Source organism: Suillus subaureus, assembly GCF_016647635.1.
Source record: "Suillus subaureus strain MN1 chromosome Unknown BJ212scaffold_38, whole genome shotgun sequence".
NCBI lineage: Eukaryota > Fungi > Basidiomycota > Agaricomycetes > Boletales > Suillaceae > Suillus > Suillus subaureus.
The window spans coordinates 375,835-393,044 of record NW_024538594.1 but is presented as its reverse complement, the minus strand read 5'-3'; the positions used below and the strand labels follow the sequence as shown (position 1 = coordinate 393,044).

Sequence of the window (17,210 nt, the reverse complement as noted above, 5' to 3'; positions counted from 1 at the left end):
AGGTCAGTAACAAGAAAGAAAAGGCTCTCCTCTCTATCACACATAAACAGAGATGACTAACCTTTGCCTTAGCCCATCAGAATTGGATTACATGGAATGGAAGCATGTTATATGATCATATAAGACCACAATAAATAGGATTGGATCAGATGGCAAGGTATATATGTGAAAAAGAAGGGTACTTAGTGATGTGCACGACCCAGCTTCAAGCCACAGGCCAGCCAAAGCTGGCCCTAATTGGGCCAAGCCAAGCTGGGCCCAAGTCAGGGCCTGACCATGGCTTAGGGCTTGGCTTAGGGAATCAAAAAGCCGGAGCCGGTGGCTCAAGCCATGGCTTTCACTCAGGTGGCATGCTCATATCTGAGACAACAAGCACCATTATTAACTTATCACTCTGACCGCAATGGTGCAAACTATCTTTTTGAATCTTTGTCTGAGTCAAACCCATATCTCAACAAGCTCAATCATCGCTTCAACAGTCCTCAAACAAGCCTTTGAACATTTACATACTGCAAAATCTTGACACTTATTGCTCTGACAGTTCTTTAAACAAGCCCTTGAGACTACTGAAATTATCCATGCTACTTCCTCTAGAATTATCTGCGGACTCATCTGGATGTCAGGTACAACCACTACCAACAATATCCATCTTCAGGCAGCCACTATATCTATTTTCATCTAACCGCTGCTAACCTTCTGTGAATCTGACAGATGCTTAAGACAGCATATGTCAAAAAACGCGAGTCACCCTTTCTCCTGCTTCATGAGCTCAATGATACTTGGATCCATGTTACTTAGGGAAGTTGTGGTTTTTCTTCTTTGGGCAAATGGTATGTGTTCTCATATACCTTTATATGCTAGGGCTTGTGTGATTGCTGAGAGTTTCGCTCCTTGTAGGTTGAAGTTGTCTGGCATGTGCAAGTCTAGTTCGTCTGCTGAGGGTTTGTTTGCTCCCTCTTTTGCTAGTTTATCTGCTTGTTCATTTCCATTTTGGCCGTTGTGGCCTTTTATCCATTCAAATGACGTTTGGGCTGATCTTTTCCTCAGTTGATACACAGCTGCTTTTATGAACTCGCTATTCACTACTCCTATCCAGCCGGTGTCTTCCTAGGTTGGTAGGTGTTTTGTGAGGCAGTTGATGGTGTATCTGGAGTCGGTGATGAATGTTATAGGTATGTATGGCTCTGTTCTTTGTAGTGCCAGAAGGATTGCTGATAGTTCGGCTATGTGGTTGGAGTGTTTGTTCCCTGGGATTCTGAAGGCAAGGTTTTTTGGGTGGTTCTCTCCAAGCCAGATGCCGCCTCCACTTTGTGAGTTTTCTTTCCCGTTGTTGATACATGAGCCATCAGTGAAAATTGTAATATGGTCTTGTAATAGATTTAGGCCTCTCACTGGCACTCTTAGTCTGTGTGCTGGAGTGGGGGAGATATGTTCTGGGTCCATGAAGATTCTGAAAGGTTGGTCAATTTGCAGACCTTCTTTCATATGCCGATGTTGCCCAGCAAGCTTTCTCATCTGATTGAGGATCGACTCTCCATCTTGTGATACCTGCCCTCGAGATGCTTCACAAATCTTGGTCTTCACAAGCTGCAAGGCCTAAGTATGCTCAGTTCACTAGTGCACTGAAAGCAGCAGCGACAAAACTAGACGAGTATTATGAGAAAACTATGGACTCCCCAGCCTACATCATTGCAATGGGTTCGTCATTCTCTGTTTCAGTCAATGCAACTCTGACATTTGATATCATAGTACTTGATCCAACAGCAAAACTTGCATGCTTCAAAAAGCACTGGCCATCAAACTTGCTTGATGATGTGCTTACTTGTGTCAAGACCATGTTCAAACAGCGCTATGATGAGCTACATCAAAATCCAGCATTGTCGCAGCCCACAACTACAAAAAGCAAGGTTGGCGGCCTCAAGAAACTCATTCGGGAGGTTCAGAGTGACTCCGAAGACAACTCTGAGCCAGAACCAGGTGCCTCATCTGCTGGTGATCTGTCAAAACCATGGAGGGCCAAATTCATGAGCTACATTGAGACTATTGAGGCGGTTCCATCAGCAGGTATGACTACGATTCAGTGGTGGGGTGTAAGTAAATTTCACCTGCTTTGAGGTTGCTTGCCACTGACTGCCATTTCTATTAAGATCAACACCCAGAGATATCCAGTGTGGGCTTCACTGGCAAGAGATTACCTATCCATTATGGCCACATCCATCTCAAGTGAGCGAGCTTTCTCACAAGGTGGGATCACCATTAGCAAGCAGTGTAATCAGTTGAAAGGAGATATTGTTGAGGCCCTGCAATGTGTTAAGTGTTCTCTCCGTAACAATCTTCTATTCCAGGAGCCTGGTCCATCATCTCTTGCAGAAGAAGAGACTGAAGACTCTGAACACAAGACTGAGGTGTTAGAAGTTGAACCAGCAGATGACAAGGGGTGGGATACATTGATTTTAGGTGATGATAATGACATGTCAGACTCTGATGCTGATTCAGTAGATGATGACTAGTTGCCAATATATTTATATTGAATTCCAACTCATTTCATGCTTGAAAGCCATGAATGAGCCCAGGCCAAGCTGCAGCTTTGGCCTGGCCTTGGCCCACAGCTCAGCCTGAGATTTTTGAAAGCCCAAGCCCCCCCAAGCTGGGCCTAAGCTGGGGCTTTCAGGCCAAGCCAGGCCCACACATCACTAAGGGTACTAGTCCTCTCTGCATATGTGTGATAGAGAGGAGAGCCTTTTCTTCCTTGTTACTGACCTGAGATGAGCTGTCTTGAGAATGTTTCTTACAGTGTGTGAAGAGACAGGGAATGTGATGGTGGAATTGATGTAATAGGTGACCTGGACAGCATTATCAGCCTTTCCTGTAGTGATATGTTGAATAATAGCCCTCCTATCAGTAGAGGTGAGCTTGGATGGACGCCCTTCACAGAAGTTTTCCTTGTCTGTGTGACTTTCTTTGATGAACTTGGCCACAGTGGACTTGGATACTCCAGTTCTAGAGGAAATTTGACAAGCAGAGAGGCCAGAATAGGAAAGAGAGGGGATATTATCCCTTTGAGCAGGGGGGGTGGCTTTCATGGTGAATATAACCATGACATATGGAAATTTTTGGTTTGTATAGTTAGATATGGTTTTAAAATGACATAATGACACCACTTTATAATTTATTTAATGGTGGCATGATTGTTATGGTGTCATAAATGATGATTTATATAGTTTTAATATGTGCTCAAAAAACTGCCCGCATGAGTCATGATTTTGTAAGCCTTGTATCTCCACCATATCTCCTCTGATTCTCACAATGTGGTGCTCAATCCAAAGCCCTGAAGCAGCACTACAATATGGTATCAGCATTTCACTGAGGTCTTTATGTATTCTCACACAATATTGTAAATAGTAAAAAATGCAAAAACATGTGGACAGTTTTTTGAGCCACTGTATACACCATATGATACCGAGATGCAGTATCACCTGAAGGTGCGAATGATTGATGGACTTGATCAGGTCCTGCAGTGCAAGGGGCTTCCCCAGTGAAAAGTGATGGTCTTGGTAAAGGCATGCTGCCCTCAGGCTGATAACTAGGTGGTATTGAGCTATAACCATTGTGCAAGAAAACAGGGGGAGGATTGATGCGAGGGGGCAATTCAGGTGTGTTCATTGACTGTGGTATCTCTAACACACAGCCAGGTTGATCTGCCGATGAATGTCCTGCAATATTCAGTCCTGCTTGTTGAATGATAGGCACATCCTGTCATGTTGCCATGAGCCAGAGTACCAACAGAGGCCAAGGTACTCACCTGCGAAACTCTTCATCTAGAGGGCACACTCCAGCTCAAGGGTATTGTGGTCAAGAGCAGAAATGTCAATCAATCAATAATCAGTTCAGTGCCATGTCCATGATAGTAATCTTCTTAAGGCAAAAAACAAAGTTCATGAAGTGCTACATTCAAGGTAATCATATTCAAGCTGTACAGACAACAAACAAACACATCAACACACCAAATAGTCAAAAGTTGAAACAAACATGTTTGCAGCACCACCTTACAGTCATCTAACACTATCATTCAAACTACATCCTGTAAATAAATAAATGAGTACATGTTGCCACATGAAATAATGAAGCATACTTTGGTATTAGTTAATAAAGATAGATTCATGCTCTGATTCACTCCCACACCATCACCAGCCTATCCTTGGGGGGGTCTCCAACATATGAGTGATCAGAGCAGTGGGGATCTCTGATAGAGTGTGTATCAGCATTGTTGAAATCTGAAGCTGGCAGGACCAAGGGAAGAAACACATCAAGCTCATTAAGTTCAGCATTCAACCTTGTGATCCTTTTTACCTCATTCTTTTGAACAGCAGTAATGAACTTAATGTCCTGGGAAGCATGCTCTGAGTCACAATCAACCACCATACATGTAAAGAGTGCTGCCTCTTCAAATGCTTGAGTAGTTTTATCCTCCTGCACTTGCTGTTCACCATTGAGGAAATGTTTGAGCCTTGAGAGCTTCTCTGCCTCCCAAGCCAAAGTCATTGAGAGATGATGGTGGTATTCAAGTTCCACTTCTTTGTAATAAGCAGCACAGTGAACACCTTCAGTGGACATCTGCTGCAGGCCCTGGGAGAATACTTTGTGAATCTAGAAAGACGTGTCACTGGGAGTTGCTGCATAAAACATACTGACATACTGTTTCATCATCATACTCTGAATCTGTACTGCTAGCTGGTCTTCCCATCATGCTTGCTATCTTGTGCTCTGCCTGCAGAGTGGGGGGAGTTTTGTGGAAATAAGGGTGGTAGCTGGACTGTGAAATCTGTCTTGAATGGTGTTGCCCAGGCTCCCACCTTTTCATAGGTGAACTGGCTCAATCAGCATGTGAAAAGTCATAGTGCCCAGAGGAAGAGACAGATGCTGCCAGAATCTCATTTGAGTCTTTGCTGATGTTTGGGATGACATTATGAGTACCTTGGGGCAATGAGGGACAAAGGCTACTGGGTGGGGAAGAACTTTGGGGGCTATCATGGTAGATGTGAGTGAAAGCTTCAGCATAATCAGCCTTTGGGAAAAGCAGACTAGACTTTGGGCTATGCAGTGGACTGGTAGGTGGGGTTTTATGATTTTGACACAGAGTCTGCAGAGGATATGGCATAACTGATATCATGAGCTGTCACTTTGAGGCAAGTGTGTTGAATAGTGAGCCCATCAATGTTTGGAGTTTGAAAGACTTAACACTTTTTGCAGTATTACTGCCAGTGCACAGTACTGACACATATGGCATTTCCTCAGCCCTATAACCCATATAACCCTGGTTTTCAGCATGAGGTTCCTGACTCTGACTTTGATGAGTTGGTAGAAAAGTAAGTACTACTAGTACTATGTGATATTACATGACCAACCTTTCTCTAGTTCGCCATTTGACATTGCTGTCACCCTGTGCCCTAACTGCAAGAAACAATGCCAGTCAGCTGAGGCAGTCCTTGAGCACCTCAATAGTGTGGACACATGCTGGCCAGAAAACCTCATCAACAGATTGATGCTGCCAGTCCCACAGGCTCTACAGTGACCACCAGGGCAGACAGACTTATTGGCAAAGTATCACCTCACCTCTGGCTACCATTATTTACTTCTGGATCAGCCCCCTCCACAAAATATAGTTCAAGAAATGCAAAGCCATCCTCTTCAACAAGCCAGAGAGACCAACATATGGTATCCATTTGATGGGCCAGGTGAATGTCACTTGCAAAATTTCTTGTCGAGAACCTTTCCCAGACACAGATCAACAAATTCCCCAAGTTAGATTGGGTATGTCTAATTGTTATCAAATAAATACTTAACTCACATACTTTCAGTTCCAGACAAGAGAGTGGCTGCAATTCAAATCGAAGGATGAGTTATTCTTTTACATGCAGCAGCTTCCTGGCCATGGGCCAAAATGGCAGTGTACAAAGCTTAAGCTCAAGGGCTACGAAAGTGAACAGCCAATTCACCTTATTTGGAGGGATGGGTTGGAGGTTATGAAGCAGCTTTTTGCAAATCCTGTCTATGCAAATCATATGTGCTCACAAGAGGGTCAAATTTACCTCACAACCATGTGGTAGTTTAACTGCATCTCATCAGGATGTCTTCAGGTCCTCAGAGGCATCATCATCTTCTCCTGGCACACATCTTGCAGATAATATACTTTGCAACAACATTAGCAACAATGAGAATAGTGATTGCTATGAGGCGATGGATGAGGTTCCTTCACCCAAAGTGGAAGTAGGGTCTCAGAATAAGTGCAGATGCACAGCCAGTGTATATGGACAATTTCTACTCACTTACTATGTGCTGACCTGCTCTAGGATCATCCTCTCCTTAATTGGATAGATTATTGGGAATTATTCCTTTTGGAGATGCTTCACCACAATGGAAAAGGCAACGACATCTTGTCAACCTTCTGCAACACCTGTGGGATCACAGTTGGCTTATACCATTGTAAGGATTGTTTCATGCCCAGGTTATCATGTCAGACATGTGTCATTCATGCTCACACATATTCACCAGTGCATTGTGTGGAGGTAAGTGTCATGTCCTATTGGGATGCTATACATGCTTCATGCAAATACTACAGAAGTAGAACAGCAAATGCTTCCAAAATGTGACTCTTAAAGATCTGGGACTTTGCATGCAACTTGGGCACAAAGTTGGTGAATCTTGCCTGCTTCCCAACTGAGCCTTCAATGATGATTTCATTCTTATTGACACTCTAGGCATACACCCTATGGCCATGGACTTTTGTAGGTGCAATAGAGTGCAAACTCACACCAAACAACTCTTACATGTTGGTTGATTCCCTGCAATGATTAGTGACCCAAGAACTGCAGCAATGTTTTGTGTGCTCTGGCAGTTCCATGTCTTGTCATTCAAGTTGAAGGTTTCTGCCTATAAATTTAATCATTCCTTGGTTTGTATGACAGACAATACTGGCCTTTTGAAGCACAGGGATTGTTATGAGGTGTTCATGTGCATGGCACATGAATTTTGGCATGTCAAGATGTTGAAGCAAGCAGGCCACAGTCATGATCCCTCTGGCATCATTGCCATGCAGCAGGGTGAATGTGCAGTTTTATGCCCAGCATGCCCCCAGCCAGGGAAGAATCTTCCTGATGACTGGGAGCTTGCTCCAAAAGGAAAAAGGTACACACTTGATTGATCAATATGAATGGCTTCTGATGTGTCTCCAGATGGTTATATGGCCTCTTTCTTGCCATTGATGCAAATTTTTGCCTGAAGAGGCAGATAGTCTCAAAGGATGCTGTGGATCCAAGCTTATCCCATGGGTGGGGATACTTTGTCAATGAGACTGCATACAAGACACATCTGACTGATCATGGCATGGAAGCCCAAGAGGTATGTATTGTATTTTGGTTTATCTTGAAGCTTGCATTGATAGACATAACACAGAAAAGCATGTGCACTAGTCATAATGCCATGAATATGGCAGAATCAAAGTCATCAAAGGGACTGGCAGCCACAGGACTTGGAACCATCAACTGTGCACAACATAACATGAAGCTTCCAAATGGTGTTGGTGAAGTTTCAACAACTCTGCTAGGCTGCAGAGCTAAAGAAAGAAAGAAAGCCTCTACCTCTGGGGTGAGAGGAAGGCTACTAACTCTCCAAGTGTTGGTTGAAGTGCACCAGGTGATACATTTGACCCTTAAGGGAAGCAAGGAAAGCAAATCTGTTACAGTGCCCCTATTCTTTTTCTCACCATCACTGCAGACACCTAATGGCTGTACTATTAATGCTTCCTTTTCACTATGCTGTTTCCTCATGGTCTCCCTTATCTCTGACTCATACCTTGTTTTCCCATGAACCTTCCATTTCTAGTACTAGTTACCCTTTGCCCAGCTTGGTCTGTGCACAATTCCTTTATGTATATAAACTCTAGTTACCACTTGTATTTTCTCTAACTTGAATCTACTTGGTTCTCTCTGATACTTGAACTCTAGCTCCTTGGGAAGGAGGCTAGCCATTGTCCCATTTGAACCCTAGATCCTGCAGGAGTCTAGACAATCACTCCTGAGGGAGGCATTAACTTGATAAGGCTTAGTCCTTGATTGACCTTGATCCTTGATTCCTTTATTGGAACGATGCTCTATCCAAGTTCATAACAAAATCCATGAAGTGATGCTGGGTCAACTCTGGTGAAGTGTGCTGGAAGTGCACACATGGGAATATGGAGTGCATAGGAGCGCGAAGCGTGGGAATATGGCACAAGTCATGTGCAAATGTGTAAAAACTGAAGAATGTTGTGAAGATGTGAACTGAGGCTGATGGCTAGGGCAACACCTCTGATGGATGCTAACTCATGATGATCAATTCTAACTCTAGATGATGACCACTGACATGATGGTGGTTGGTGTATTAAAACTTCCTAGGCCACAGGTAATGTCATATGCCATTCCAGACCCTCAACTCTAAATCCACTTCTCTGGACATCTGGATCCAAGATCCAGATCTCCAATGATTGATCCATTACATACATTTCATTTCCAATATGCATTATTTATAATCCATCCTACTTACTAATAGACTTTGCATATGCTTTGTACATAGCCTTTGTGTTTGCTGACTGATTCCTATATGATACCTACAGTATATAGACCTCCTGTAACTCTCGGAAATACTTCAGTTCGAATATCATCTTAGTTCCTGCTCATTCCTGTGTTCTCCAGACTCGAGCCAAGTCTCTTGTCATATTCCGAGTCTTAGGATTGTATCCTAGACTACATCTCCAGCTCTACCTTAGGGTAGTCTATCCCCTGTTAGTTTCTAGTCCGGAATCCATCTGGATTAGTCTTATCTGCTTATCCAAGTAACATCTGGATGTCTGTTGTCTGCCCTAGTCAAAACCCGGAAACTCCAGACAACTGTTCTAGCCCCCAGAAATTAAGGGCACATACTCAGGAAAGGGGCACAGTGTATGAGCTGAGGTCAAGTCCTTGTGATCCAACCCCCTTGAGCATATGACCTTAACAGGTAAGCTGTGCCTAGGCACACTCCCAGGGCTTGGAAGTGAATAGGGAACACTCTAAGTATGTAAGTGATGTAAGTTAGGGTCCATGATGAAATACAGTGGCTCAAAAAACTGTCTGCATGTTTTGACATTTTTCACTATCTATGATATTGTGTGAGAACAAACAAATGCCTCAAGGACATGCTTATACCACATTGTAGTATGGCTTCAGGGCCCTACACCATGGGAATCAGTGGAGATATGGTGGAGATACAAGGCTCACAAAATGGTGACTCATGCAGACAGTTTTTTGACTCAAGTATTTTACAATAATAACCAGGTATTCTAGTATTTTGTATGACCTCCCTTGGCTTTAATTACTGCCTCTATCCTTCTAGGCATACTCTCAATTAATTTCTGGCAATCCTCAGCTGTGATCTTCCCCCATTCCACTGCTACTCTCTCCCAAAGCTCCCATACTCCTTTAGGGGGGTTTTCATAGGCTTGAAGCTTTTTCTTGAGTGTTCTCCAGAGATGTTCAATGACATTGACATCAGGAGACTGTGCTGGCCAGTCAAGAACATTGATGTTATGTTCTTCAAACCATTCTTTAGCTCTTCTGGATGTGTGCTTGGGATCATTATCCTGTTGGAAAATAATATCTTCTTCATCAATCCCTGATTCTGCCAAGCTAGGCAGCAAGTGGTCATTTAAAATGTCCACATACTGCTCAGCATTCATCTTCCCCTCAACCTCAGCAAGCATTCCCACACCATTCCATCCCATACAGCCCCATACCATTAAAGAACCTCCTCCAAACTTGACAGTCCCATTAACCTCTCTGTCTGTTAGGCCATCTCCCTTCTTTTTCCATACATATACCTTCCCATCTGACCCAATCCAATTGATTTTGGTCTCATCTGACCATATAACATGCTTCCAGTCCTCTACAGTCCAGTGTTGATGAGCTAAGGCAAAGGCTAGTCTTCTCTGCCTATGTTTGATGGAGAGAAGAGGCTTTTTCTTCTTTGTTACTGCCTTGAGATGAGCTGCCTTGAGAACATTCCTCACAGTTTGTGAAGAGACAGAGGTAGTGATGGTGGAATTGATATAATGGGTGGCTTGGACAGCATTATCAGCCTTTCCTGTAGTGATATGTTGGATAATAGCCCTTTTGTCAGTAGAGGTAAGCTTGGATGGACATCCTCCACAAGAGTTTTCCTTGTCTGGGTGGCTTTCTTTGATAAACTTGGCCACAGTGGACTTGCATACTCCAGTTCTAGAGGAAATTTGGCGAGCAGAGAGGCCAGCATAAGACAGGGAGAGGATATTATCTCTTTGAGCAGAGGAGATGGCTTTCATGGTGATTATGACTATGATACATGAGATATTCTGGTTTATATAGTTAGATATAGTCATAAAATAACATAATGACACCACTTCATAATTTATATAATAGTGGCATGATTTTTGTGGTGTCATAAATAATGATTTATATAGTTTTAATATACACTCAAAAAACTGTCCACATGAGTCATCATTTTATAAGCCTTATGTCTCCACCATATCTCCACTGATTCCCACGGTGTAGGGCTCAAATGAAAGCCCTGAAGCCATACTACAATGTGGTATAAGCTTGTCCTTGAGGCATTTGTTTGTTCTCACACAATATCATAGATAGTGAAAAATGTCAAAACATGCAGACAGTTTTTTGAGCCACTGTATTACTTCAGTTCCAGACCAGAGAGTGGCCACAATTCAAGTCAAAGGATGAGTTGTTCTTTTATATGCAGCAGCTTCCTGGTTGCAGGCCAAAATGGCAGTGTATGAAACTTAAGCTCAAGGGCTACAAAAGCGAACAACCAATCCATCTTATTTGGAGGGACAGGCTGGAGGTTACAAAGCAACTTTTCACAAACCCCATTTATGCGAGACATATGTGCTATGACCCTCACCATATCTATCAAGGACAAGAGCACCAATTCAGAGAATTCTGGACATCAGATGATGCATGGAAGATTCAGGTAAGTAGTTGCACTTTGGTTTAGATTTACTTGAGTGATTGATGCTTGACAACATAGGATCAACTGCCTGAAGGGGCGACTATCGTTCCAATCATTGCTGCCTCTGACAAAACCCCAGTTACAAGACACACAGGTGGCCTTGAGATGCACCCGTTATTTCTAACTATTGGAAATATCCAGGCTGATGTCCACATGAAGGCTACATTAGAGGTGTAAAGCATGATAGAAATCAGAGATGTTGTATAGTGACTGCAGTTGAGACACATCAAGGCAGCTGTGATCTGCTTTCACAGTCACATTGAAAGCAATTCATGTGTTATCAGACAAGATACCCTTCAAGAAATGATTGTGAATGGGGCATGGGCCTTGTAGACTTAGCTGGGTGGCTGGGTTCACATTGGAGACCCAAGCAAGAGTAGGATCTGTCTCCATACTGGTGATCTCTTCATCTTCCTTGATGACAGCATTGATGAGAGGGTCCTGACCAGGCATAGATGAGGAGGATAACAATGTATAAAGATCGAAGAGCTGGATGGTCTCCTCCCGATCAAGGATGTGGGCGATCTGCAGGATGAAATCTTGCTGACAGCTTGTGCACTCAAATGGATGTTTGCAGTGTGTTATTAGAAGACATTCCAACACGTCTGCTATCCACTGCATAAGTGAACCGACATGGAAGATTGCACAAGTGAAGCTTTGCATGAGTTCCAGTTTTGGAATGAAGAAGTTGTCCTTAGTGCTGCTCTTTCCCTGTTGTGCCTCTGTGTTGAGGATAGCCTGCTTATTACAATGAAAGTCCTAAGCATATGCAAAGTCTATTAGTAAGTAGGATGGATTATAAATAATGCATATTGGAAATGAAATGTATGTAATGGATCAATCATTGGAGATCTGGATCTTGGATCCAGATGTCCAGAGAAGTGGATTTAGAGTTGAGGGTCTGGAATGGCATATGACATTACCTGTGGCCTAGGAAGTTTTAATACACCAACCACCATCATGTCAGTGGTCATCATCTAGAGTTAGAATTGATCATCATGAGTTAGCATCCATCAGAGGTGTTGCCCTAGCCATCAGCCTCAGTTCACATCTTCACAACATTCTTCAGTTTTTACACATTTGCACATGACTTGTGCCATATTCCCACGCTTCGCGCTCCTATGCACTCCATATTCCCATGTGTGCACTTCCAGCACACTTCACCAGAGTTGACCCAGCATCACTTCATGGATTTTGTTATGAACTTGGATAGAGCATCGTTCCAATAAAGGAATCAAGGATCAAGGTCAATCAAGGACTAAGCCTTATCAAGTTAATGCCTCCCTCAGGAGTGATTGTCTAGACTCCTGCAGGATCTAGGGTTCAAATGGGACAATGGCTAGCCTCCTTCCCAAGGAGCTAGAGTTCAAGTATCAGAGAGAACCAAGTAGATTCAAGTTAGAGAAAATACAAGTGGTAACTAGAGTTTATATACATAAAGGAATTGTGCACAGACCAAGCTGGGCAAAGGGTAACTAGTACTAGAAATGGAAGGTTCATGGGAAAACAAGGTATGAGTCAGAGATAAGGGAGACCATGAGGAAACAGCATAGTGAAAAGGAAGCATTAATAGTACAGCCATTAGGTGTCTGCAGTGATGGTGAGAAAAAGAATAGGGGCACTGTAACAGATTTGCTTTCCTTGCTTCCCTTAAGGGTCAAATGTATCACCTGGTGCACTTCAACCAACACTTGGAGAGTTAGTAGCCTTCCTCTCACCCCAGAGGTAGAGGCTTTCTTTCTTTCTTTAGCTCTGCAGCCTAGCAGAGTTGTTGAAACTTCACCAACACCATTTGGAAGCTTCATGTTATGTTGTGCACAGTTGATGGTTCCAAGTCCTGTGGCTGCCAGTCCCTTTGATGACTTTGATTCTGCCATATTCATGGCATTATGACTAGTGCACATGCTTTTCTGTGTTATGTCTATCAATGCAAGCTTCAAGATAAACCAAAATACAATACATACCTCTTGGGCTTCCATGCCATGATCAGTCAGATGTGTCTTGTATGCAGTCTCATTGACAAAGTATCCCCACCCATGGGATAAGCTTGGATCCACAGCATCCTTTGAGACTATCTGCCTCTTCAGGCAAAAATTTGCATCAATGGCAAGAAAGAGGCCATATAACCATCTGGAGACACATCAGAAGCCATTCATATTGATCAATCAAGTGTGTACCTTTTTCCTTTTGGAGCAAGCTCCCAGTCATCAGGAAGATTCTTCCCTGGCTGGGGGCATGCTGGGCATAAAACTGCACATTCACCCTGCTGCATGGCAATGATGCCAGAGGGATCATGACTGTGGCCTGCTTGCTTCAACATCTTGACATGCCAAAATTCATGTGCCATGCACATGAACACCTCATAACAATCCCTGTGCTTCAAAAGGCCAGTATTGTCTGTCATACAAACCAAGGAATGATTAAATTTATAGGCAGAAACCTTCAACTTGAATGACAAGACATGGAACTGCCAGAGCACACAAAACATTGCTGCAGTTCTTGGGTCACTAATCATTGCAGGGAATCAACCAACATGTAAGAGTTGTTTGGTGTGAGTTTGCACTCTATTGCACCTACAAAAGTCCATGGCCATAGGGTGTATGCCTAGAGTGTCAATAAGAATGAAATCATCATTGAAGGCTCAGTTGGGAAGCAGGCAAGATTCACCAACTTTGTGCCCAAGTTGCATGCAAAGTCCCAGATCTTTAAGAGTCACATTTTGGAAGCATTTGCTGTTCTACTTCTGTAGTATTTGCATGAAGCATGTATAGCATCCCAATAGGACATGACACTTACCTCCACACAATGCACTGGTGAATATGTGTGAGCATGAATGACACATGTCTGACATGATAACCTGGGCATGAAACAATCCTTACAATGGTATAAGCCAACTGTGATCCCACAGGTGTTGCAGAAGGTTGACAAGATGTCGTTGCCTTTTCCATTGTGGTGAAGCATCTCCAAAAGGAATAATTCCCAATAATCTATCCAATTAAGGAGAGGATGATCCTAGAGCAGGTCAGCACATAGTAAGTGAGTAGAAATTGTCCATATACACTGGCTGTGCATCTGCACTTATTCTGAGACCCTACTTCCACTTTGGGTGAAGGAACCTCATCCATCGCCTCATAGCAATCACTATTCTCATTGTTGCTAATGTTGTTGCAAAGTATATTATCTGCAAGATGTGTGCCAGGAGAAGATGATGATGCCTCTGAGGACCTGAAGACATCCTGATGAGATGCAGTTAAACTACCACATGGTTGTGAGGTAAATTTGACCCTCTTGTGAGCAATTAGCAGACTTGATGTAGGAGCGATAATGTATTCATTGAAACACAATCTATTGCATTCTTGACTACTGCTGTGGCCAAGTCCAGTGCCATGTTGTCCATGCACATGACCACAACCACAACTGTTATGACCACAATTGTTGAGTTCATGCCAAGACCAAGGTAACATCCTGGCCTGCATCATGGTTGTTTCATGAGCTATGTGTTCATGATGAATCAATGCAGTCATCCACTGAGTACATACACAATACTTACCTGGTGTGTCACTACTGGCAATGCCTCCACTAGAGCTTGACATTTCATTGATGAGTTCCTGAGTCAGTGTTCTGTCGGTGTTCTTGGTAAACCTGAGGATAAGTCCTTTGGGATCCTCCAAGCTTTATGTATTGACCTCTTGTCATGTAAGAGGCCTTCTGTGAAGCTCATGGTGAAGTTCACCAAAGTTTGCCAGTGTGAGTGATATAAGACACTGAAGGTTCAACAGCTCTGCTAGGCTGCAGAGCTAAAGAAAGAAAGAAAGCCTCTACCTCTGGGGTGAGAGGAAGGCTACTGACTCTCTAGATGTTGGTCAAAGTGTGCCAAGTGATGTGTTTGACCCTTAAGGGAAGCAAAGAAAGCAAGATCCACAAAGTGACACCAGGTCAACTCTATCGAAGTGTGCTGCAAGCATGCATGCGGGAATGTTGAGTGCATAGGATTGAGACTGCTAAGTGGAGACTGATGCTGATGGACTGATGCTGATGACTAGGGTGATGACTAATGGATGCTAACTCATGATGATAGATTCTGACTCTAGATGCCAAGTGACATGATGGTAGTTGATTTTTTTGAAAACTTCTCCTCAGCAACAGGTAAGCTGTGCCTAGGTGTGCTCCCAGGGCTCAGAAGTGAATAGAGAGCACTCTATGTATGTAAAATGATGTAAGTAAGGGTCCATGATGAAATAAGATATTGTACAATGCCAGACATGAGAATAAATGGAAAGGGACGCACCAGGGGACTGGTTGGACAATGGATGGAGGCTCTGGTACACTGTGCGACAAAGTGTGACCAAGTGCAGGAAGAGCATGCAAAGCACATGCATGGGAATGCATTGTGTAGTGTGGGAAAGCATCGCATCTCTGGCGCATTTTGTGGGACAGTTATTGCTGGTGAGTTATGCACTGTACTAATCATTGTGAGTTGAAATATGTGCAATCTAAGCTTAGAGCAATCTCATTCTCTACAACGTGTTAATTGAAACCCTTTTCCATCATCAAGCACTGCACCTTTAGCTCTTCAGTCAACACTTTCACTTGTTATTACCTCTAACTCTATCTGTTTGTCCAAAATGAAGGTTTTTCCCATGATGATTAAGGAACAGACCTTCAGTTTGTCTGAGCTGGTAACTATTGTGGAGCTTTTGCGCAATCAACTATGTAAGTCAGCATAATAACACTGGCTTGTCCTTGCACTCACTCATTATTTTCAGTTCTCACACATGCCCATGCTGAGGCTGGCACTGATCTTCCTAACCATCTGGAAGAAGTGCTAGCAGTAGGCTATTGTCCAGGTTGCATTCTTCATACTCATAGGCAGACCTGTTATATCTGTCAGAGTCAGATTTCACAGGCAGGTTTGTCTATCTCCTCTGAGTCTAGCAACAGTCCTGGAGACATGTCTGAAGGAGGAGGCAAGTTTTTGCTTCATGTAAGACATACCAGATCCTGATCAAACACATCAGATGAGGTTCAGAGTGTCTCAGACACAAGCTCCTTGACCAGTGTGACCACTGAGGTCAATGTTGCACCTTCCATCACTATTACTGCTGCAGCTGGTGCTGCACCTCCCACCACTGTTGCTGCACCTCATGGGAGTACTTTTGCTTCAGTCTGCTGGTACATCATTACTGTTGGATGTGAGACCAGTGTATTTCAAGGCTGGTATGTATCTCCTTCTCATCTAGACCTCTCAATTCAGTGTTCTTCCAGGCATAATGTCCATCTGCATGTGATAGGCATTCTTGGAGCCTGTTTCAGTCAGTACTCCTCTCATGCTGGTGCAGATGAGGCATATGCCCAGGCATTGCAAGACAGCACTGTGCAGGAGTTGCCACTCTGATGGTTGCTGCTGCTAGCAAACAAACGTCATATCTGGTGTATATATGAAATATGTACTTGTCACCCATGTGTTTCTTATCTGTACTTGCTGCCTGCATGTTTCTTGCTTACAATCATATCTCATTTCTTGCACACATGTTTTGTTCTCAGGAAGGCTGAAGTGGCTTGCTACCACATCAGATGCACATATGTCTTGTTCTCAGGAAGGTTGAAATGGCTTGCTACTGACAGTTCATGGTCAGGAATATTGACATGTCTTCTATATTTTGTTTTCTGGGAGTTGAAGTGGTGTGTACTGTGTTGGAATGATCAACAGTAATATTTGTGTCATGGCAGGCAGGAAGTTCAGTATCAGGGTGGACAGTCTTGTTGCACCAAAAAAGATTCCAAGTCAATGGCAAGAAAATGTCGATGTTGACAGTGTCTGCAGGGGTTGAAGTAGCTATGTGACTTTACTGACAACCTTAAGATAAATTTGAGTGATATGCTGCAGCAATCTGAGCTTAGATATTGATGGGAGCGCTTTAATCTCCTAATTGCAATGGCCATTGAATGGTATTATTCTCCCAAACACATCTAACACTAGCACTGGTACTTACTAACACCTCAACACTCTACTTGACACTGATGGCGGGTCATCTGCTCAAATACAAGGATGATGCTAAGAGAGCCCAAGCAGCATGTGAATCCCACAGAAAATACTATAAACTGTGGGTGATTAATATGATGCATGTATTCTCATA

The 17,210-nt window shown here is 43.2% G+C and overlaps 7 protein-coding genes across 7 annotated transcripts; 4 read left to right on the top strand and 3 right to left on the bottom strand.

The window, feature by feature from the left end:
* Window positions 1-4,170: 4,170 nt before the first annotated feature.
* BJ212DRAFT_1530655 (uncharacterized protein) lies at window positions 4,171-4,861 on the bottom strand (the record flags this gene model as incomplete). The annotated part of the gene is made up of 2 exons (XM_041341767.1): window positions 4,171-4,647; window positions 4,697-4,861. The coding sequence occupies 2 exons, from the start codon at window positions 4,859-4,861 to the stop codon at window positions 4,171-4,173; spliced, it is 642 nt and encodes a 213-aa protein (XP_041188659.1).
* Window positions 4,862-5,280: 419 nt separating this feature from the next.
* Window positions 5,281-6,375, top strand: BJ212DRAFT_1485099 (uncharacterized protein; the record flags this gene model as incomplete). Its single annotated transcript, XM_041340927.1, has 7 exons — window positions 5,281-5,366; window positions 5,416-5,501; window positions 5,561-5,715; window positions 5,779-5,811; window positions 5,859-6,047; window positions 6,127-6,284; window positions 6,351-6,375. 7 exons carry the CDS (start codon window positions 5,281-5,283, stop codon window positions 6,373-6,375), a joined length of 732 nt encoding a protein of 243 aa, XP_041188658.1.
* A 583-nt stretch (window positions 6,376-6,958) lies between these two features.
* Window positions 6,959-7,587, top strand: BJ212DRAFT_1238461 (uncharacterized protein; the record flags this gene model as incomplete). Its single annotated transcript, XM_041329562.1, has 3 exons — window positions 6,959-7,185; window positions 7,233-7,398; window positions 7,453-7,587. Coding segments are annotated over 3 exons (528 nt in total), but the record flags the coding sequence as incomplete, so codon positions are not given.
* A 3,198-nt stretch (window positions 7,588-10,785) lies between these two features.
* BJ212DRAFT_1280770 (uncharacterized protein) lies at window positions 10,786-11,250 on the top strand (the record flags this gene model as incomplete). The annotated part of the gene is made up of 2 exons (XM_041331577.1): window positions 10,786-11,034; window positions 11,092-11,250. Coding segments are annotated over 2 exons (408 nt in total), but the record flags the coding sequence as incomplete, so codon positions are not given.
* A 93-nt stretch (window positions 11,251-11,343) lies between these two features.
* On the bottom strand, window positions 11,344-11,832 carry BJ212DRAFT_1280723 (uncharacterized protein; the record flags this gene model as incomplete). The annotated part of the gene is made up of 1 exon (XM_041331571.1): window positions 11,344-11,832. A coding segment is annotated over one exon (489 nt), but the record flags the coding sequence as incomplete, so codon positions are not given.
* Window positions 11,833-12,848: 1,016 nt separating this feature from the next.
* On the bottom strand, window positions 12,849-13,477 carry BJ212DRAFT_1243113 (uncharacterized protein; the record flags this gene model as incomplete). The annotated part of the gene is made up of 3 exons (XM_041329618.1): window positions 12,849-12,983; window positions 13,038-13,203; window positions 13,251-13,477. Coding segments are annotated over 3 exons (528 nt in total), but the record flags the coding sequence as incomplete, so codon positions are not given.
* A 2,221-nt stretch (window positions 13,478-15,698) lies between these two features.
* Window positions 15,699-16,468, top strand: BJ212DRAFT_1485094 (uncharacterized protein; the record flags this gene model as incomplete). The annotated part of the gene is made up of 5 exons (XM_041340926.1): window positions 15,699-15,786; window positions 15,840-15,904; window positions 15,965-16,057; window positions 16,103-16,290; window positions 16,339-16,468. The coding sequence occupies 5 exons, from the start codon at window positions 15,699-15,701 to the stop codon at window positions 16,466-16,468; spliced, it is 564 nt and encodes a 187-aa protein (XP_041188653.1).
* Between the last annotated feature and the right edge of the window lie 742 nt (window positions 16,469-17,210).